This window comes from Coenobita brevimanus, chromosome 75 (genome assembly GCF_032717465.1).
Source record: "Coenobita brevimanus isolate Jiangsu-jjx chromosome 75, ASM3271746v2, whole genome shotgun sequence".
NCBI classification, from domain to species: Eukaryota; Metazoa; Arthropoda; class Malacostraca; order Decapoda; family Coenobitidae; genus Coenobita; species Coenobita brevimanus.
Window position 1 is genome coordinate 2565282 of NC_137028.1, and position 23719 is coordinate 2589000.

General features: G+C 43.8%; 1 protein-coding gene across 1 annotated transcript in view; it reads right to left on the minus strand.

Moving 5' to 3' along the window:
* Positions 1 to 23719, minus strand: part of LOC145407991 (extracellular serine/threonine protein CG31145-like) — a 67993-nt gene that overhangs the window by 9337 nt on the left and 34937 nt on the right. The window contains exons 2-3 of the mRNA XM_080278795.1: positions 17646 to 17770; positions 17170 to 17248 (exon numbers count right to left, since the gene is read on the minus strand). Of these exons, the coding sequence (XP_080134921.1) occupies positions 17170 to 17248; positions 17646 to 17770 (204 nt within the window). The remainder of the gene's footprint in view (positions 1 to 17169; positions 17249 to 17645; positions 17771 to 23719) is intronic.

Here is a 23719-nt window from a genome sequence, read left to right on the forward strand (position 1 = left end):
CATAGATACTGGTAGAGCTGCCTGGGTCACTTTCCGCAATGTTGAATTCTTATCCATCCCTGTGTTAATGGTCATGGTGCCGTTGCTAATGTATAAATTCAAAACGCAATAATAATTCACTATTAACTCTCAGGCTCTTATAGCTCACTCTTAGCTGAAGTAAATCCCTAGGAGTTACTTGAAATAGAGTACTTCTGTCCCTCCCATGTGAGCGTTGACGGTGACAGTGTTTCCAGCATCGCCATTATACATATCCACGATCAGATTCACTTTATATTTTGTTCCCAGCACATCATCTCCACACACAGTCACCACTACAACGCCGCCAGTCCTATAATATACCTACACCACTATCACCACACACAATCTCCACCACAACACCACCAGCCTAAAATTCCTGCACCACTGTCCACCTGTACGGATGCGAGGAAGCCTTTGTCTCGTAGTGGATTAACCCCGCGTTGATGGTAATGATCCCGTGCTAATGTATAATATCAAAGCGCAATAACAATTCACCATTAGCCCCAGCACCGCCACGACGCATTTTGATGGAGAACGAAGCTATTCCTAGACCGCGTTCGTTTAGTGGCACGTCCCCTTTGATGAAAGCCCTATTTAGTCACATCATGATGATCACCTTTTGCGTGTGTGTGTGTGTGTGTGTGTGTGTGTGTGTGTGTGTGTGTGTGTGTGTGTGTGTGTGTGTGTGTGTGTGTGTGTGTGTCAGTACAGTCTGGGACAAAAGTTGGCACCTCTTCTCGCTTTCCTTTCCTGACTAATATTCCTGTGGTGAGAGAGGCTTGGCATATATCTCTACCATGGATAATTTTGACATAGTTCTTTATGGAGGAAATTGACAGATGTGCTTGATGTGTGAAGTAGACCGATTAAAAGAGTAAGATATATATATTTTTTTCTCTCTGATGGCATCTTCTGTTTAGTTCGACCTCTGTAGCAAATTTAGTTTATGCTTGGCTTGCACGATGGGCTGGCGAACTCAGGCGCCGCGTGACTCCGCACCATTCATCTCACACACTGATTAAGTTCGGCATCGGTGGTCGTGTGTCAACCTCGCCCGTGTGCATAATTTCTCCCGTCCATTTTCCCGCCCAGTATTCCCACCCAGCCATTCCCTCCACTCTTTTCAGCCCAGTTTTCTTCCCCAGTCTTTTCGCCCAGTCTTCCCGCCCACTCTTCTCGCCCAGTCTTTCCGCCCAATCGTTCCGCCCTGTCTCCCGCCCGACGTCCATGTACCGTGACGTAATATATGTGTGGGGATGATAAAGGGTTATTACGGAAGCATTGGCTGGAGAGGTATGTGTATGAGGATGATGTGAGCTAGAGAAAGGGCTGCTTGAAGGCGGAAGACACGGTGACATGGAGGCGATTTGTTTCTGGCCACCCGTTCCAGGAATAAAGCGACTAGAAGCAGACAGATAGACAGGTAGATGTAGATAGATAGATATAGGTAGATAGACAGATACTCCTTTATCAGTATCGTACCCACTTTTACTCAACTAAGGAAGAGATGCTGGGGATAAGGAAGGAGTAAAAAAAAATAAATAAATAAAAAGTTCGTTTATTAGAAAGGAAAGTAAGTGAACTCCTTGGCCCTCAGAACAGGTAAAATAGAACAGCTGAGAGAGAAAAGTTCCAGGTAAAAGCTGGCGAACAGAACGTAAAGCTAAAAGGAAAGTGGCAGGGAGAGAAAGAGGAGATGTGGGCGGGACGACGCGGTGATCAGACTTGGATCAAAAGATATCCCCTAAAGACATGTTCATACGGCTCTCCATGTGTGTGTGTGTGTGTGTGTGTGTGTGTGTGTGTGTGTGTGTTATTGGGTGGGGTAAACATTTTTAGTAATAAATTATCGCTAGAATATGTCGCTAGTCATAAAATAGTGCGATGGAATGGATCTAGAGCCGTAGCATTATCATATTTAGCCACTGAACTACGTTAAAAAAGCTGCAAAGGGACCATTATTTTGCCATTGAACTACGTGAAATAAGCTGCAAAGGGACCATTATTTTGCCATTGAACTACGTGAAATAAGCTGCAAAGGGACCATTATTTTGCCATTGAACTACGTGAAATAAACTGCAAAGGAACCATTATTTTGCCATTGAACTACGTGAAATGGGCTGCAAAGGAACCATTTTTTTGCCATTGAACTACGTGAAATAAGCTGCAAAGGGGACCGGAATTGTTGCCAGGTAAAGGGAAAACAAGAGTAGCAAAGCAACCGGTGGATATTATTTGCCAGCGTTATTTCTGTTTCACAAATCCGTAGCTTTAGATTGTGTAAAATTATTCACTGCAGGTTCCTTCGTATTTCTATTATCTGATATTAACGAAATGATAAAACACCTGCTTATATTTTACGCTGCTTCTTTCGTGACGGCTTGTATTATCTGATTTAGTTTAAGAATTAATGTCTTTATTTTTAGCTTTGGTTTTAATTATAGAGATTTAATATTATGGATGTTTAAGAAACTTTTCATTCTTTTTTCTTAATTTATTTATTTTCTTTCCTAAACTGTGTGTACTGCTTCACCCCGAGGGGTTTCTCCCAAGGTGAACAGTTGTGCATAAATTATTGTATGATAATGTATGTTCTTGTAATATGACTGATGCAGGCAGTTGCCCTTAGTCTGATACACTTCATAATAAGTAAAATCGCCAAGTGTTACCCAGAATAAATTGCACAGTACATCCTGGTGCTGAGGGGATGAATGGAGAGCATTTCCTACGAGAGTGTTCCCTCGTAATTTGTTAATGCCGGAACACACAGCGACTTAGCCACGGACACAGCCGATAGTGTTCAGTGTGAAATAAATAGCTTCTTGTGTGAATCCCTGTGTGAGGAGCTTGGGAAGGCAGAGACAGGGGTAGAAAAGGCAGGGAGTGAGGTAGGGAGGAAGGGAAGGGAGGAGAGGGAGGGAGGGAGGCAGAAGGGAGGGAGGGAAGTACAGGTAGCAGGAGTGGGTGTAGATGTGAGAGGAAGGAGGGAAGAGAGGAGGTAGGGAGAGAGAGAAGGCAGGCAGGGAGGAAAATCAGAAAGGCAATTGAGGCAAGGCGGGGTGATAGGGAAGGCAGGAAGGTTGGAAAGTCAATGAGGTAAAGGAAACAAGGTAGGATGACAAGAGTGGCAGACAGGGGGGTAGAGGAGGCAGGAGTTGTGGGGGTGGCGAGGGAGGGCAGGAGGGACGCAGGGAAAGCAGGAGTTGTGGGGGAGGGGGTCAGGCAGGGGAGGGCAGGGAGGCCAGGGGAGTCTTGCAGGAGGTCGGTGGCAGGATCAGAGGATCAGCGGAAAATCCCTGACTCGTATCTGCAGTAAAGTTGTCGGCGGGGAGAGTCGGGAGAGAGGGAGGAGCTTCACCCTCTTCCACCTCCCCTCCGTTCTCTATCCCTCTCCCCCTCCCCCTCTCCCTCTCCCTCTCCCCTCTCCCTTTCCCTCTCCCTCTCCCCTGTCCCCCTCCGCCTCACGCCCTATGTAAAGTGAGACAAACACTCGCGACCACCAGCCCCGCCAGCGCCAGGGATCACCGGCTTGGCGAGAGGCCGGGAAATATACTATACGTGTTGCCTGCATGATGGGAGAGGCAGTTGTGAATCCCGGAATAGGAGGAAGAAATATGGGTCTGTTATTACGAGTACGAACTGTGCTACTGTACATTTCTGGTGCATTTTCATTTTCACGTCTGTGCCCGCGGTGCTTTCTAGTGATGTAGATAATTTTAGTACTGAATTTGGTATATGGAAGTAATTGCCTGCTGTCTTACCCAGGAATTATCAGATACGTGTTTCATCTCTGATATTTAATTTCTGCGTGTGTCTGTATTATTTTCTTTGTATATTCGTTATCGGTGGCATTTTCTAGTTTGTCTGACATTCATGATACGTAATACATTTTGTCCAACGATCGTAAAAGTCAGTCTCGTCAGGGATACTAAGACAGTGACCCATTCCGTCCGTCCAGTAAGCCGCAGTAAAGAAATATTTACAACTTTAGCAAGACAACATTTCCTTTGATTTAGTAGCACCATCTCATCTCGGCTTGACTGTCTACATCAGCTCGTCGGCTTGAGATAATGTGCTGTGTCTGCGAGTCTTCTGTGTCTGCGGGTCTGCAGTGTCTGAGAGCTGCTCTGTTCGAGGGATGATGTTTCTGAAAGAGCTGCTGTGTCGAAGAGCCTCCATGTGTCAGAGAGCTGCTGTGTCTGACTGTGTCTGAAAACTGCGGTATATAGGAGATCTGCTTTGCCTGAGAGAGATGTTATCTGCTGTGCCTGGTTTTCCTGTGAGGCCTGTTGTTCCTGAGAGTGTTGATGTGTCTGCTTTGTCTGTGAGGTCGGCTGTACCTGAGAGAGCTGCGGTGTCTGTGAGTCTGCTAAGTATGTGAGGTCTGTTGTGTTAGAGTATTGCACAGTCGTCGAGGTCTGCTGTGTGTGCTGTATGTGCAAGGTCTACGTTGTCTTAGAGTCCTGCTGTGCCTTCTGTTTCTGTTGGCAGTAAACCGGGCCGTCTTAATGAGCCCCCAGCGCTGTAAATTCGCAGTGGGAGGAGGACAGGGCAGAGAGTGTGACGTCTGCTCTCCAGCCCGTCTCCTGTCCGACACGAGAATGCCTCATAAAGTCTCCTCCGGGCCTCCTTCGCTGGCACAGTAACCTTCCTCCACTGCCCTACTTTCCCCCTGAACCCTCTCACGCTTGGCCATGGTCGTCGCTCGCTACATGCATGGCGGCGACGCTCTGGCTGGCTCATCGTCTTCGTCATCATCTTCTTCATCGTCCTTGTCGCTTTCATCTTCATCGTCCTCATCGTCATCGTTATCATCGTAGTCTTCGTCATCGTTTTCGTCTTCTTCCTCGTCCTCTTATTCGGTTTAGTTTAGCTTAGAAGAAATAAACGAAGCCAAGAGAGAGAGAGAGAGAGAGAGGAGGGTGTGGGGGTAGTGTGGAAGCAACTCACCCCCCTGTTTTTGGAAGTTTTGGGGTCAGTTGTGTTCAGCAGGTTTCCGATATTTTCCTGCACACTTTTTTTTTTTTTTTCTCCTGTGTGTGCCATTCTTTCCCTCCCGCAGCACCACAATCAATATAAACGCTTCCTTTTTTCCTTAGCTTGAGGTTGAGTGAATTTAGGACACTTTCTGGCACTTAGTTTATTCTCTGTGATGACTCTTTTTCTCTTATTATATTCTTGCTGATTCCAAGTGATTTAAAATGACACTTCGACCCGTCTTCTCATCGGTAAAGGAAGCTCCCAAATACCTCTTCCTAAGCGATTTGTTTAGCCCATTACTCCATATTATCCTCTTCTGCGTCATTTAATTCGTTCAAATGCCACCATACTCAAATAATATACAAATAGATATTACCTAACCATATCCAAAATTAAATCGCAAAGGAAGAGGTGTTAGGGAGCTTCCTTGACCAACGAGAATACTGGCCCTGGTGGTTTAGTGGGTGACTGTGCTTCAACCGGGTGGAGTTCAGAAGGGTTTATAAATGAGGGGTGGTTGAGGTTTTTTTCTTCATATAATGCAGTTTAGGGGCGAGCGAGGCTGGTTATTCTCTCCTTGAACGTCGGGATTGGTAGCCTAGCCCCGGGCCCCTACGGAGGATGATAGGTAGATAGATAGATGTAAACTGGAGGAGTTAGATAAAGTTATTAATCTTCACCACTAGAGGTCCTTCCCATATCGAGTAAAATCGTTTGGTGAGAGAGAGAGAGAGAGAGAGAGAGAGAGAGAGAGAGAGAGAGAGAGAGAGAGAGAGAGAGAGAGCAGTTTGAGGTCCGCCAGCATCCAACTTGCTTTGAGAGTTATGGCACGCAACTTTGAGAGGAGGGGGTGTAGAGGAGTTGGAGGAGAATCTTAAAGCGAAAAACAGGTTGGAGAATACTGACATCTTCCATCTGATGAAGTGGTATTTGATTTTTTGCCCTTTTATATTATTTAGCTTAGAGCAGACATTTTGAAGTGGCTAGGAGTTAGGTAAAGGCTTCACTAACCCTTCCAGTAAGAGAGGGTTTCCTTTTTCTGACGTGAATAATATTGTCTGTAGCTGGACCAACTTGAGACAACCCTGCTATATATTCAATGTGGACGGTGGGTGTTGGCGCCGAAGTGGTGACAGGTGGAGGTGTGCAGTATGAAGGAGAACTACCGGACCTTAGGGAATGGGTTATTAAGCCTGTGCTCAGGGGAGTTGGAAGCATAAAATAAATGGTGTAGTCAGGGTGAGAAGTTTGCCAATTATTCCACCCGAGGCATGTCCGTCACTTTCCTCCCTGACTCATCGTATCAAAGAGAACCGTCTAGCTAGAGAAACACACCCATCATCCCTTAACCTAGGAATTTATAAGCTAGAGAGGAACGTGAAAAGTAGGAGGTAATATTAGGTGAACGTTTGACACCGAATGTATAAGTACTCATCACACACACACACACACACACACACACACACACACACACACACACACACACACACACACACATGAAGCACTAGATTGTACTTCGCACGTCATACACACTAAAAGATAAATGATAAAACACACGCACGGAACTCCATGTAAGCACAAAACAAGAATCATGTCTTTTCTACCCTCACAGCACCAAAATCTACAGGCATTCATATTTATTGCAGAATGTACAGGTGTGTGTGTGTGTGTGTGTGTGTGTGTGTGTGTGTGTGTGTGTGTGTGTGTGTGTGTGTGTGTGTGTGATTAGATATGCACCTGATGTTACCTGAGCCTGATTTACATGTCAAATATTGTGTCTGTCACGATGCTTCTGGAGTTTCATATGTCGGGTTTCGAGGTTGTGTGTGTGTGTGTGTGTGTGTGTGTGTGTGTGTGTGTGTGTGTGTGTGTGTGTGTGTGTGTGTGTGTGACGAGGCAGTAATTTCTATAAGTCATTCAGTGTTATAGAGGCATCTTTGTGGTCCAATCTGATGAGGATCTTCAATGAGTACGACTGTTATCTAAGTTAAATGGCTTTCTGTAGTGTTTGTTGTACTCTTGTGTTTCTCCATTTCCTAGATCCTTGCCACCTCATTTACGTCAGTGAGAACAGGGCAGATTTGATGAAAAGAATAAGTTTCATGATAAGGCTAAGTTTGATGATAAGGGTGGCAAAGTTAAGTATTTAAATCTTAAGTCAAAACTACTCACAATGATATGATTTAAGTGACGACGTGGATGTTACTTTTATATTTGCACTGAGTTCCTGTGACTCACTCGGCTGAATAAAAGCTTGTGGCATTGGTTGAAATTAGAGTTGCCCTAACCATGGGAGGGTAAATAACTCACTCTCAGGAGAATGAAATTGTCTGGTGTTAGGCAGAATGTAATACTGGAGAACACCTGACCGTGAGAGGGTTAAAAGAATTACTTGCTCTGAGGACCCCCTGCCCCCATCCCCCGTCTGTGCTGGGCTCAGAGGTCAGCAGGGTGTCGGGTTATTGGTACACACACACACACACACACACACACACACACACACACACACACACACACACACACACACACACACACACACACACACACACACACACACGCACGCACACAGACACACAGGCCTGACAAGTCTCGGAATAGATATTGTGAACAAAATGTTTTTCTCGTGGTAATGAGGAGTGGGCTGATGATGATGATGATGATGATGATGATGATGATGATGATGCTTGTGAGAGGCAGACAGACGAAGCCGCTTCTGGAGATGTGCAGGTAAAAATAAATAAAGCAGTACGTCGTCAAGGTGAAATAATTCTAGTATGAAAAAAACAGTGTCATTGAGTAAATTGGTTAAGGAATTCATGGCCACTTATATACACCCACTAAAAAAAAAGAAAAAAAAAAATGATTCCCTTGTGGTGTGATACGATATGACACACGGACTAAGGATTCTGAACTACCTATAGTATCAAATGAACACCTTTTCACTTTTACAAATCATTTCAAAGTTCATCGCCCTCAGGAGTCACGAATATTTTCTTACTGGGTGTACGCTGGACCCATCCCCTTCTCAGGCCAGACGATACACACCACCATCATCCAGCATTTCCAGATCGCCGCGGTGAGTTTCGTTATTACCATTTTATAGGGGTTTAATTGCGGCCATCATTTGCCTAATTATGTCATCAACGGAGCACTGTTTATGGCATACTGCGGCTTGACCTGCGCCACCACCAAAGCCAGCGGGGCGGTATTGATTGGGAATTTTGAGTTTTATTATCTATTTTAACACCAAACGATTTTCTTCAGCGGAGAGTGAGTGCGGGAGCCTGAGTGTGTTAATAGTGCCACGGCTGTCCCACTCTCCGGTCGGGATAGCTCTTAGACAATTTTTCCGTCACGATTAACCTCTTCTTGGTCTGAATAACTCTGCTACTCCATTCCAGTCAACACTAGACGATCTTTTATCAATGCTGAGGTGAGTGCAAGGAGCCTGAGTGCTGAAATATGCGGCTTTTTTTTTTTTTTTTTTTTTTTACCTTCAAATGGCCAACAAAAGAAACAACTGCCAAAGCTTCTCACTACGCTGATTGGTGTGCGCGTTCACGGGTATTCATCATTTGTGTGAGACGTGGTAAGTGGTTTTAAGTGCCTGGTTTGTGGGAGTGGTTCGTGTTTTAAGGGCTTGGTGTTTTCAAGTGCCTGGTGTTTTAAGTGGTTGGTGTTTTTTTTAAGTGGTTGGTGTTTTTGTTTGGTGTTAAGTGTTTTTTTTAAGTGGTTGGTGTTTTAAGTGGTTGGTGTTTTAAGTGGCTGGTGTTTTTAGTGGTTTGTGTTTTTAAGCGCCTGGTGTTTAAAGTGCCTGGTGTTTGTAAAATGAACTACTCTTGCCAGAATCTAAAAAGGAAAATAGAGAGCAACAGGTTAACAAGAGAAGCCCCTCCCTAGGTAACTCGGGACTAAACGATAAAAAAAAAAAAAAAAACAGAGGACATATATACCCGCACTAATAATTAAAAAGATAAAAAAACACCAGGGTCTCGTAAAAGTAAAGAGAAATAACCGGGTCCAAAAATGAAAATAAAAAGCAACAGATAAAACCAGTGAAGCTCCTCCCTGGGTGACTCGAGACCAAAACACAAAGAGCAGAGGCGACATTAGAAGTGAGGCTGTGGGGTCTAGAAGTGAGAGGGTGTGGGGGTGTGTGGGGGTGTTTGGGGGTGTGGGTAGGTGGGGATGCCGTGTTGCCAATAGCCATTAAGGGGAGAGGAGAGGCTGGCAAGAAAGAGAGGTGATTGTGCTGGGGGAGGGAGGGGGCAGGTGAAGGCAGGGAGGGCGGGTGGCTGGTGTCGTGAACAACACCACAAATACACTTGAGATCGAAGATAAGAGCCAGTAGTCTCTTGATCTTAGGAGACTTGTAGTACCTCCTCTTAACCAGTTATGTTTTCTCTGTCTCATACTGTTATATTTATGTAACCAATGGAATCAACACAAATACTATTGGAACCTAAGATAATAGCCAGCAGTCTCTTGGTTTTGGAGTGTGTAGGACCTCCTCTTTGCCAGTTATTTCCTTCTGTGCCTTTTGCGTTATTATATTCACCAATATTGCTTAACGAATCTAAACACAAGTACATTTGGAACCTGAGATAAGGGCCAGTTGTTTATTGGCATTAGGAGACTTTACAGTGCCATTCCCTTTCTACTTTATTTCAGTATTTTGTGTTAGCAGCTGAACGAGATCAATTGATGGCAGCCTGGAATAAAATACCAATGTGAATACCTACCTTTATGAGGGATATGCCTCGTTAATATTCATAGCTCTGATATTTATGGAAACTATTGATTAGTAAAAAGCATGTGCATGACATCAATAGAATACTAAACTGCAGTACGTAAAATGGAAGGGGATGGAAGGAGAGCTGGTGATCCTCCTTAATTGAGAATAACACGATCCAAGCTGCCTGCCGCCCCGGTAGGTCGTCATTGGAAAGTACTCACCCACCCACCTGGCCGCTTCTCCCGTGTTCACTCTTCCTTGCTTTAAACCTACTAAGTTTCGCTGGGCAGAAGACAGGCTAAAAGAAACGTATCGAGAAAATAAACTCTACCTTTGTTGATTGGAGAGTCACACATTCAAGAGATGAAGTCCGTGGATTAATGGCCATCGACTGCACAAGGATCAATCAGCCTTTTTTTTTTTTTTTTTTTTTTTTTTTTTAATAACCTTTCTCTCCCAAAACAAGAGTCGCCGTAGTAATTGTTATATCCAGGTCCCTAGTTGTACTGCACGGATATTGTTGGCTGTGCACGTATTTAGTTGGCTGTACACGTGCGACCTTCCCCTCCCCTGCCTTTCGATTTAAGTCTGCCACTCAGGCGGTGCCCTGGTGACTGACAGTCTTATCCTCCTGGGTGCGACGCTCCCCATCCCTCCCCTCACCACAGCCAGCTACGTGACACGGGGGACAGCATCACTCGCTACACACACACACACACACACATACACACACACACACAGCACGACGAATACATAACACCGTAGCATTACAGCATACCAGACCTCAAACCACACATCACCATACAACACATTCCACGATCTTCTTCAAAATACTGCACAACACAACAAAAACTTTCCCACATTTTACTGCATACCACACCAGCAGCCTCAAGACACTAAATTTACCACACCAAGCAACACAGCGTAAGCTTCACCACGTCGCATCACATTGCACGTCACAAGCCTCACCACACCACACCACATCACATCACCCCTGCCACAGCACATCTTCGGTACGCCATTTAACATAACTTAAGCCTCATCACACACCACACCACTACCTCACCACACCACCGCCTCACGACACCTTGCAGCACAGTACAGACCGCACCACACCACACCACACCACACCACACTACACTACATACCACACAACGCAACGCAGCACAAGCCAAACTCCGCTACACCCAATACCCGGTCCAGCATCTAGTTTCAATATCGCCCACGAATCTGTGTACAAAGAAAAGAATTCAATTTTGTAGAATGGGCGAGATTCGAACTCTGACTGTGTTGGTATCGTGACGGGTTTTCTATGAGTCTGGGGGAGGAGACTTTGAGGCCGTATTCTGGATGGATCAGGGGGCTGTATGACACGAGGCTCTGTGACACAAGGCTGTGACTTGAAGCTCTATGACATGAGGCTTTGTGACACCAGGCTGTATGACATGAGACTGTATGATAGGAGGCTTAATGACACGAGACTCTGTGGCATAAAGCTCCATGACACAAGGCTGTATGACCTGAGGCTCTGTGCCACGAGACTGAATCAGACGAGGCTCAGTAACACGAGATGCACAAGACTGACGCGAAGCTCTGTGACATGAAACTCTGTGACATGAGACTGTGACCAGAAGGTGTATGACGTGAAGCTCATTGACACATAAATATATTGTTTTTTAAGTCCTTTTTGCTCTTTCCAACTCACAGTCTCCCATGATTCACTCAACTGAATAAAATCGTCTGGCATTTACTGGAATAGAATACTAGAGCTAACTCGACCATGAGAGGATCAATTCCATGCCGAAAAAATGGTGATTGTTAATTAGAAACAAAAGGGTGATAAAAAGGGCCAGGCTAATGTGCTGTGTGTTGAAAAATGCAACGACTAATTAAGTTGCATTCAGCGTAAAACGGCCTGACTTAGTGAATAAATAATTGTCTGATTTGTATTTGTTTATGTATTTATTTGTTTATTTTCTTTCTTTTCCAAGCAATACTTTCGATTTTCCCTGCGCTGTAACTTCTCCTCGTCACGTTAAAACCCTGGAATCCTGTGACAGCTTATAAAAACTTTACTTGCTACTTTTCAGACGAGTTTTTTGAAGTTACGAAAGGCCTCTTGCATTGAAGGCTTAATGAAGGCTGTATCTACCCTCACTATTTCAGAAAGTCTTAAGTGAAGTGAATATAATCGCCTGTAGATAGCAAGAATAAATAAGACGTCCTTGGAATGATGAATTAAAATGAGTCACTGGAATGATGAGTTAAGATAAATCAAGTCTTACAAGGGAGGCAAGAACAACAACAAGACTAATAATGGAGGTCATCGCGCCAGAAGAGGTTAAAACAAAGGAAATCCATCTTTGTCCCCGCCAGAGCAGAATTACTCTTGATAACATTGGAGGAGGGAAGGGTGACTTGATGATCGAGTGGGACAGTCAAGTCGAATTAGAGGAGAGGGAGTGAGGGGGACGCAGCTGAGAGTGCTCGTTATTTAGGGGAAAGAAAAAGGTGTGAGAGGGGAAAATGTGAAAAGTGCTGTGTGCAGGGAGGTAGAGTGGGTTGAAGGGCAGAGAGAGAGAGAGAGAGAGAGAGAGAGAGAGAGAGAGAGAGAGAGAGAGCACCAACAGCCACATACTCCTTGCGTGTTGTAAAATATTATTAGAAAGGGCACGAGCAGGGGGTCTGGATGTCCCCCTTTGTTATCTCACACGCCAGCCCGTCTGTGTTCATTTGTTTATACGTATATTTCCATTTAGTAGTGCACCCTGGCAGTTAAATTGTAGTGTAGGATTTGATGTAGGTGAAGAAATAATGCTGAAGTACTCTTTCTTTGTGTGTGTGTGTGTGTGTGTGTGTGCGCGCGCCGGAGTAAAACCTCTTTTATCTCCTAGCCAGCACCAGATATCATTAGATGCTATCCCAGTAACAGGATTATATAAAAATGGGTCTCCAATACTGCACCTTCGTCTACTGTAAAGTTTCTGAAGCTGCACTCGTCTGCCAACGCATTCTCACGTATTTTGTGTCCTCCTCCCCAATGCAAGAGCCAGCCAGTGTTCTCAGTTTGTTAATTTCCGTATGTTCCTCGTCGACTCTGGCTTCCTCAGTTTGTATCTCACTCCGCCGTTGACATATCTTTTGAACGCAGTGTGTCCAGGCATCCCGAAATGAATGGATCCTACTTTTGGCTCGCTCTTGTTTAGTTTTTAATGGAAAGGACAGTTAGAGCTGCAAGCATTCGTTCCTCTCTGTCTGAGTATGTAAAAAAAAAAAAGGGCAGTTGTGTCCATTCTGATGAAGTTCCAAGTGAACGATCTACACTGTGTCAAGCCAGTGTTGTGTCAAAAGTCTTCTGTGTCATAAGCCAGTCCTGTGTCGTAAGCCAGTCCTGTATCACTCCAGCACTGTGTCATAAGCTAGTACTGGGACGCGTTGACGTGCTTGCGCGGTCACAGTACTTTTATCTGTCACTGTGAGGTTAAGAAATATGAGAGCTATCAGGTAGGAGTGGGTAAAGTTGGGAGGGAGGTGTGATCTAACGTTGATTGACTGTGGATGCTGAGGCTGGGTATGATGTAATTATACTCTCTCTCTCTCTCTCTCTCTCTCTCTCTCTCAAGTGTCCAAGCGATTTTACTCCTTCCAGTCCTTCTTTAAAAGGGGTTAACTCACGGGAATCAGGTGAATAATTTTGTTTCCTGACCAAAACTTGTGGGAATCTTTCGTTCACCCTTCACAATATTGCTGCTGCTCGCACATCCAAAACTTATTCAACAACTTTTCGAAGATTTTTCATTATCTTTCGGCCTTTTCGGACGAGTGAGGCCGGGCCAGCTGGGGCACTTGGCTCCTCTGAGTTGGGGAAAGATTTATTTATTTACTTATCTCTTTATCTGTCTGTCTATCTATCTACCCGTCTATCTGTCTGCCTTTCAATTTGTCATTTTATTTATTCATGTATTTAGGGGGTGTTAGTGGGAGGGCAGCCAAATTGTTGAAGACTGGGCGACATGGAGGCGATTTGTTTGTGGCCACTCCTTAGGGGATTGAAGCGTCTGACTAGAGAGAGAGAGAGAGAGAGAGAGAGAGAGATTTTCGGAAGGATGAAGTTGATGGAAAGTTGAGACGAGTCATGAAAAATAATTGAATAATGAATAATTCTAATAATAAAATTACTGATAGCCAAGGGTTTTATTTATTTATTTATTTTGAGAAGGTCGAAGTTGGTGGAAAGTTCTGACGAGGTGATAAATTTTGAAATATATAAGTTTCCTCCCAGCATAATAAAATTGATATCACCGAGTTCTAAGAGTCAGGGAGGTATCTATCTATCTATCTATCTATCTATCTATCTGTCTGCCTATTTATCTATCTGTCTATCTGTGTGTCTTTCTGTCTATCTGTCTGTCTGTCTCTGTCTATCAAAGTTTCCTCTTGGTATAAGAAAATTTGTATCACTGAGTTCTGGAGTCAGGGAGGTATCTGTCTATTTATGTATGTATGTATGTATCTGGCTGTCTATCTGTCTATCTACCTATCTATATCAGTCTGTCTATCTGTCAATGTATCTTTCTATCGATCTCTCAATCAACCTGTATTTATTTATTACTGGAGGGAGTGATGAAGCAGATGGATAATTCAGTCGAGGCAAGGAAAAAATACTGACTGATAATATTCTAACATTTCAGTTTTCTCTGATCATAATATTGGTGACTTGGCTGAGTTGTGTGGAGCCAGGAATTTATTTATTTTTTTTTCAAGTATTTTTGTTTTTCTGGGGATGATGAAGGTGAGGAAAAAATTTTGACGAGAAGTTAAAAAGGTCTGAGTAAGGTAAAAGATCTTCAGGCATTCAAATCGCCTCCGAGAATATCTATATCTATAAAGTTATGAGATAGCGCAGGGCCGCGGGGGAAAGAGAGAGAGAGAGAGAGAGAGAGAGAGGGAGAGAGAGATGAAGATGTAAAAAATATTCCAGGGAGTAAAACTTTGTAAAAGAGGCAGTGCGTTCGATATTTACAGGAGGACCCCTTGAAGTCGCCTTTTAATCTACGGAATTGTTGTAATCTGTTTCATTTGGCAAAAATCTGTAACTCTTTTTAGCTGAGTTCATTTATAAGAGTAGTCATATTGGAGGGTTGATTTGACTAGTAACCAAGGAGACTCAGTCCTACCTCATGGCTAAGTGTGGTCGTATTGGATGGCTGATTTGACTAGTAAACAAGGAGACTCAATCCTACGTCATGGCTGAGTTTGGTCATATTTGATGGCAGATTTGACTAGTAACCAAGGAGAGCGAATCCTACCTCAACTAATTCTCATCTAATAACACAAAACCGTCATCTAAAAAAAAAAAAAAAAGAACGACTACAGAGAAAAGACCGAAAACCAAAGAATATCAAGAAAAACATTGTAACCGCTTCAGCAAAGACTCGTAGCGATATATGGATGCAAAAAAAAAAAAAAAAAAAAAAAAAACATCGTAGGAGTAAACACTTAGCCAGCGAGCCTCACCGGGATCAGTACTAACAACGGTAGTCCACTCTCGCCGCTGAACACAACCAGCAGCGGTAAAAGATCGACAGAAAAACAAAAAAAAAAATATCGCGTAAAATCTGTAATCACTGCAGCAGAGAAGTTCAACGGACAGCAGATCTCAATAAAATTCTCGTAGGTAAAACTTTGAAACTCAGCCGTCCCGTGATCTATATTTACAAGAGAACCCCCTCCTGCCCCCCTGAAGAGTCCTTTTAATACACGAAAGATGGGGAAGATTTTTTTTTATGTTGCTGCAAAATAATTCGAGCAAAGTAAAGATGTCAACAGAGTTCCTGGGACCAAAACTTTGCCAACCAGTATTTACAAGAGCTGCCCAGTTCCGTCAAATGAAAACAAACCAGAGAATATTAAGTAAAGTGTGTAATCGTTGCATCTAAATAAAAAAGAAAAAAAAGCTCAGAGTAAATATGTCAACATAATCGCAGGGACCAAAACTTTGCCAACCAGCCGCACCGTGATCAATATTTACAAGAGAAACCCCCTGAAGTCTTCTTTTAATCCACGGGAAATGTTCCTAAAAGATCGGAAACCAAAAGGGCGGCAGATAAAACGCTCTCAAACGCGGCCTGGAGTGGCATTCAGAAATTCTCCCTCTCTTGCATCTTGAGTTGTGCTTGAGATCGCTTTGAATACGCTTCTCTCGACTCATTCTTTTACTTAGCACTTCCCAAGCAAACTATAGTGAATAATAAGGTGTTAACACGGACAAAAACACTCTTATTTATGATTATAATTGATTGTTGTGAATATCTGATTGTCCTTAAAGATAGACTCAAATCTGGAAGTAGACTAAGAAACTTTATCATTTCATATCCCGAAGGGCTTTGATAGTTATTAATAAGATGAAAATAAGGATAAAGGAGCCGTATTTTTTATTATAACTAATTTCTATGGAGGCTTGATTATTGTATAAGTAGACTCTGGTCTAGGTATAGGCCGAGTATCTTTATCAACAGTGATAAATAAGATAAAATAAGGACGAAACAGCCTCATTTCTGATTATAATTGATTGCTGTGAAGGCTTGATCGTCGTAGAAAGATGCTTAGATCTAGAAATGGCCTAAGAACCTTTATAAATTCAAGTCCCTGAGAGAGAGGCAACATGAAAGAAGGAACGACTCGAGTTTCCTGCGTCTGACTCGAGATTTATTCAACAAAGAGCAAACTATTTCAATAGAATATCCCGAAAATATTCACAACAGCTATCACAGCGCGGTGGCGAGGCCTGAGGGCGAGGAAGGGAGGGAATGTGGGAGAGATGGAGGAGTTTTTTGGAGAGATACGGCGAGGGGAGGGGAGGGGAGAGGCTAGAGTGGAGGAAAGAGATGGGTACTGGAGGAGAGAGGAGGAAGGGAGAGAATTTGGGAGAGATGGGGGAGAGTTTTGGAGAGACAGGGGGAAGGGGGGGGAGGGTGGAGGGAGGAGATGGGTACTGGAGGAGAGAATGGGAGGAAGGGGCAGAATGTGGGAGAGATGGAGGAGGCTTTTGGAGAGATAGAGGGGAGGGGTGAGAGGTTAGGGTTGAGGAAGTGAAGCGTGGAATGGCCAGAAAAGTGGAGAGAGAGAGAGAGAGAGAGAGAGAGAGAACAAGAATTAGCCAATAGAAAACACCAGTGCAGTTCAAGGTGTTAAAAGGTAGGATAACGGGATATTGTAGGGAGATAAGAGGAGCAGGTAAATGATCGCTTGGGCATGACGTATTGGTGGATGATTACCTTAACACCACCTGTCACACCTGTCGGGAGGTGTGACAGGTAGATGGACGATGAGGACACGGGAAGCTGTGGCCGAATATATCTGTCCGTCTGTTGCCTTTACCTTTATATGTACCTTACCTACTACCTTCCTACTCACAATACCTCTCCACTCACCTCATGGGCTTAAAGAGTGCCCTTCCTCCATCCACGAACTCTATGGTCAGCTTGATTTGCGTCCCTCCCTCCGTCTGACCTGTGAGGGAGCCTGGTTAGTAGGCAGTGGACGTGTGAGTTGGTTAGATTAATTATTATTGACAGATTCTTGTGCGACCTGTTGATATGTGTAATGGGCAGATTTGAACCATATATTTTTATTATTATTATTATTATTAGTAGTAGTAGTAGTAGTAGTAGTAGTATTTGCAGGTGCATGGAAGACTTTCTGACGTGTGCTTTGATTAGTATGACATAGTAGATCAACATTACTTTTTATTTACAAATATATATGAGAATTACACGTAGTTTGGTTAGGTAAATTAGAGCAGCCGTATTATTTTTATCTAAAGGTGCATGTGAGACTTGATAACGCCCGATTTTGTATTAGAACATTATTTTTATTCTTTTTATTTACAGAGAGACATGAGACTTACTGACGTGTGAGATGGGCAGGGTTGTCATGTACTTGAGGAGTCTGTTGACGGTGGGATCCTGAGCACCGTAGAGTTCGTCCTGTGAGATGCTTAGGTGGAAACTGTCCCATAGTGTTGAGTTCTCTCTGAAATGTGAGGTTGGTTTGTGTTTAGTATTTCCGATCTTTAGGTGGGATGATGATGATGATGATGATGATGATGATGATGAGCGAGAGAGAGAGAGAGAGAGAGAGGAAGCAACAACACAAGCAGACAGAAACACTACTTTTTTTTTCCCTCCCGTACCCACATTGAACGTTTTGCAAGCTGATCGATGCGTTGCAGGACTTAGATCAAACGCCTCTGTCCCTCCAACGCTGGTCATTCCACGCAGTTGACGAAAAAAATAGTGAGGAAGTTGCAGAGTGTGGCATTCTCTCTCTCTCTCTCTCTCTCTCTCTCCTGCAGTGAGTCTTATTCGTCAGGACTTTATTGCTTTTAAAATTCTGTCTATCTTGTGACGTGCTTTATCATTTTATTCTTAATTTTACTGCCTCCAGATAATTTTTTATTAATCTTACCAGCTACAGACGGTTTTATTGGTCTTAGGACGATTTTATTTTGCTTCCTTCAGACGAGTCATAGCAGAGCAAAGTAAAATAGTTATAATAATCAGATGGAATGTGTAGGAAGAAGTCACAATAAAGTCACCTGGTAGTTATAATGAATTCAGATGATATAAAATGTGAAAGAGGGAGTTATGATAAAGGGGAATAGTCATAATGAATTGAAATAGTCATGATAAAGTCAAATGAAATACAGCTTAAAGGTGGAGGTCGTAATAAAGTGACGGCGGTGCAGCACAGGGCGGGGACGTGACTGGACTGGGTGAGGGTATCGGGGTTTCCATTCGAGTCTTTTTGGGGTCTTGGGGTCTTCTGGGCTATAGGAGGCTCCCTTGGCCACCCCTACCTTGCCATACCCTTTATACCCATTTTATTCTAACTAGGTGCTGGAGAGGAACGCCTTCTCGCGGTGGCACTGATTTAACTAGTCGGCTCTGCTGCCCGGCTATACAAACGTCCCTCATCTCCTTCCTTGCCCCCCAAAAGGATGATAGTGGACTGCAGGAGGGCAACTTTAGCCTGCAGTCCACAGGGTTCACATTCAGACGTGCCTGGGATTTACTACTACTACTACTAATTATAATAATGAGTAAAAATAATAAAACCCGCTAGATGTGTCAGGGAGGCTGCTAGGGTCACGAAAGGCTGTCTCTGGCGTTATGGCTAGTTTCCGTGATAGCACCGCTGTACCGTCTCAGCTGTACCCTCTCCAGCTGCACCCCTCCTCTCCTGCCGCACTCCACTAACATAACTTTCAATAACTGGGTCTTCTGATTTCACCTCCGGCTTGCTTGCTTTTACGCTATTTTTGTTTTGCTGCTGCCAGGTCATTGGTCGCGGTGGCTGAGTGGGTAGTGCTGCTAGTCCAATAAACTCAGGGCCCAAATCCTGGGGTGGGCAGCTAGTTTGACACGACTTTGGTGTCCATCCATCCTTTGTGGGTTGTGCGATAAAATGAGTACCTATGATGACACCTACGGGAGGTAACTGTCATAATCTCGATGATGCAGTCCCCCAGTATCCCAGGAGAACCTGCCACAGGTTTGGAGGCCTAAGTCACGAGATGAGCACCGCGACTGAGCTCGTCATGCCGTTTGTTCCAACTTTTACCTTTAATTTTGGATACGAGACGCATGGCTATTACCCTTCAACCCATTTACGTTTTCTCGTGCCACTGTGGTACGATCTTCGGTCAGTTTAAGTTTGCAAATGTTAGTTTATGCTTGTTGTGCACGATGGTCTGGCGCACTCAGGCGCCGCGTGACTCCGCCCCGTTAATCCCACATAGTGATTAATTTCGACATCAGTGGTCATGTGTCAACCACAGTTCATCTACATAAATTCTCCCGCCCAGTCTTCCCGCCCGTCGCCCATGTACCGTGACGAAATATATCTCTGTCTATGATCCCATCCAGGGGCAGAATTAGTCGAACCTCTCATATTCATCACATCCAAGCATTATTTCTATCAGAGATCATCAAGCCTGTGCTACAAGTAGGACTCATAGAACATAAATAACATTAAAGAATAAAAGGGAGGAAGGAAGGACGGAAGAAGGAAAGAAAGAAAGAAAGAAAGAAAGGAGAGACTGAAACTACTGCAATTTTTGCATCTACTGTGCAACTAATGGAGATAAAAATTACAACTACAAACATTACAAACTGTTTTATCTCAGTTGTACCGTCAGAGATAAAAGTTGGTGTCATATTTCATCTCACTAGCATTCCTGAACTTACAGAGGCTTGTTATATTTCCCTGCCCATAGATTATTTTCTTTTATATCATGCGTCAGGGAGGAAAGTGACGGACATGCCCAAATTGTGATGTAGATGCAATGGAATAGTAGGCCAACTTTTTTCCCCCACCCATACCTTACAATAACCCAGCACTGGATCAACTGCATCATGATATGTTGTATGGGTTCGTGGCAGACCAAATTTAAAGCAAATATGAAATACATTCATTATACGGAACACTTTGGGGTCTTCCTGAAACATCGAAAATGCTCTTTTTTTTTTTTTTTCTTTTCGGCATTCACCTCGCCCCCCGACCAGTGACAAAACCTGCACAGTAAATTAGCCAAAAATACTGCTCTGATTTTGTCAGTTCATGCTCTGTCCGACAGTTAATACTCAGGTTTTTATGACATCCTCAGCTGTGTAATCGATTGGCTTTAGATGAAGTACATGAAAGCGCGACCGTAACAGAATAAGATATGCATCAGGAAACACAAATCTGCTTCTTCAGTCAGTTACGTTATTTGCATCAGTTGAACGGTTTCTTTTCTATTTTAATTTATTCTGGGTATCTCCTTGCGATTTTATTCTGCACGAAATAGACGTTTTGAACTGGGGGAGTTAGATGTAGCCTTCTTTAAGCCCTTCCAGCACAAGTTATTCTTTTTTTCTTTTTTTTTACATTGAATAAAATCGTGTAGAGGTATCAAGAATAACCAAGCCACGAGAGTCAAGGGAATGAAGTTTTGCACGGACAGCCAGACCCTGCAGCTTAGGGTGGTGAAGTGTGCGCGTATCAGAATTTTTGTTGCTCCCTTCATAGCTGGTTCTATTATGCAGATTTTGTCCACGGTGCCTCTGGGTCCCCTGTACCCGGAGATACTGTTGTGTGCTTTCTTCCGAGTGACACTTTTCTCTAGTTACCCAGAATTTCTAAGTATACTCTCACCTTTATATTTCATTTATTTATTTATTTTTTTGTCATTGAGGGCTGAATTTTGAGGAAAGTAAGAGTCGTGTATAGATTAAGACAAATTGCACCTAAGTGGTTAATGTGACAGGATTCGTTATTAATGATCTGCCCTAGGCAAGAAATGAAGCGACTTGGGTAACCAGTAGATCAACGGGACCTGGTTGTGGTTGGCTTAAAATTGCCTTATGTAGACCATTACTATACAGACAACAGCCGAGAGACGTAATCTGCATAAAATGGGGTGTTTTCTCCAGTTTTCCGGCGCCGTCTCGCTGGAACGGGTAACATCATGCACTTATTAAGGTGCAGTACTTTACCAGGAAAATTTTGTTGCTTCATAGTTGCCTCAGTATCGATACGAGTGTGCGATGATGAGAAAAATGCGGAAGTCTCAGGTAACCCTTTCACTGGGATTTAGCTTATTCCTGCCACACCAGACGATTTATTACAGCTTTTGGAAGGACCTATCGCAGTGAAGGACTTAAATATTGTACTGGAGGAATTTAGTCCATAATCTGATATTCTGCTTTTTATGAGGATGTAGCCGTTATTGCCCGACTTGGACCCTCCTCAAGGCCCAGGTGTAGCCAGGTCTGGTTAGAAGAGTTGTATCTTCAGAGTCAACGCAATGGCGGTTTTATGAGTGCAGTTTTCCACTTCGACAGTTAATGGCAGTGAGAAATAAATTAGTTCAGATTAGTTCAGATCTTCTTCGGTTCCGTCGTCAAGATCCCTGCTGTTGGCTGGGTGAGAGAGAGAGAGAGAGAGAGAGAGAGAGATGCTATAAAAAAAAATCATATAACTTGTATTTCCCATCCCCTCCCTGACTCCCCCCACCTCCTGTTCTTACGTCCGTAACACAAAACGTAAAACCAAAAGGGGGCAAACTTGTGAACGTTTTCGCTGCTCTGGGATCGCCGGGGCATTAGATTCGAGCTGACGCCAGACGATTTTGTTCTGCGGCGGAAAAAAAAAAAAAATCCCCAGGTCAGAGGGTTAAATTCTGTCCCTGGCTGCTCTACTTTGCCATAACACTTACACTAGCTTCAGACGATTTTATTCAGCTGTGAGAAAGCCCTTTAAGTGGAAAAGGCCACGTAGAATTGGGGTATACTGAACGCTGAGCCGGAGATGAGATACCGAGTGACCTAGATTTAATTCGGCCGGACACCAGACGATTTTATCCAGCTGAGACAAATCCCCCTTACGTTGTGAAGGATGGAAAAGTAGGGGCTTAAGAGGCAGTTAGTGATTCAGGTGGAACGCAACACTTAATCTTTGCAGGCAGATCACTTAATCGGGGCTAACACCACTTAATCCGGGCTAAAATATCACAATCCGGGCTAAAAGACCACTTAATCCGGCCTAACATCACTTAATCCGGGCTAATACACCACTTAATCCGGGCTAAAATACCACTTAATCCGGGCTAAAACACCACTTAATCCGGGCTAATACACCACATAATCCGGCCTAATACACCACATAATCCGGGTTAAAACACCACTTAATCCTGGCTTAAACACCACTTAATCCTGGCCAACACACAACTTAATCCGGGCTAAAACACCACATAATCCGGGCTAATACACCACTTAATCCGGACTAACCATTTAATCCGGACTAACACACCACTTAATCCGGACTAGTACAACACCTAATCCGGGCTAACACACCACTTAATCCTGGCTAAAGCACCACTTAATCTGGACTAACACACCACTTAATCCGGACTAATACACCATTTAATCCGGACTAACACACCACTTAATCCGGAAAAACTCACCACTTAATGTGGGCCAACACCAGACGATTGAATCCATCTGAAAGAAATCCTTCTTGAGATGTGAAGTGGAGGGAGTGAGGAGTGTGAGGGCGTAAGAGGCAGGGAGAGAGGCCAGAGTTTACACACCGGAAAAGTGGGTGGACGTGAGGCGGAAGAAGTTATATAACTGGGGAAGAAGAACTGGGTGGAGGGAAGAAGAGGCGGCGAGGAGGAAGAGGAGGAAGATGGGGAGAGACGCGGACGAGAATCTTAGATGAGGAGGGAAAGATGGGATGAGTTGTGCATAGGAAAGACGATTTGACGAGAGACTAAAAGAGTTCCATTTATATTTGAGTAACGTCTTGATGTAATGAAAGAAAGATACAGGTATGATGTGGATATGAACGATGACTTGACGAGAAGCAGTAGTAAGACAAGTCCCTTTATATTCAGGTAACGTCTTGGTACAGTGGGTGAAAGATGCAGCTACGATATGCACATAAAAGATGTTTTGACGAGTAGTAAGACAGGTACATTTTTAATCTGGGAAACGTTTTGCTTCAGTGAAAGAAAGATGCAAGAATCAGTCAGGGGATTGAAGGAATAAAATAGTTCCATAATTTCTGGTGGTGATAATAACAAGCACGGAGGGAGTGGGCAGTGCATTTCAGTGTGACAGCCACATGAAGTTTACAACATCAGACAACAAGGGCATCGGAGTCAGCAGGATTCCACGCTGTCAGCCGCTGGGGAAGAGGAGGGGGAATTGTCAGCTTGTGTAAAGACTGATTAACCACTTTGCTTGGGTGATTTGTTTTAAAGTGTATTTCTTATTATACGCTTTGTGTTTTTATTCCCCTAACGAGAAATAGTGGATTCTCCATACCATGAGAGGCTATTGGAACGTCGGTTTGTATGATGATGATGATGATGATGATGATGGTGGTGGTGGTGGAGGTGGTGGTGGTGGTGATGGTGATGGAAACGGGGTGTAG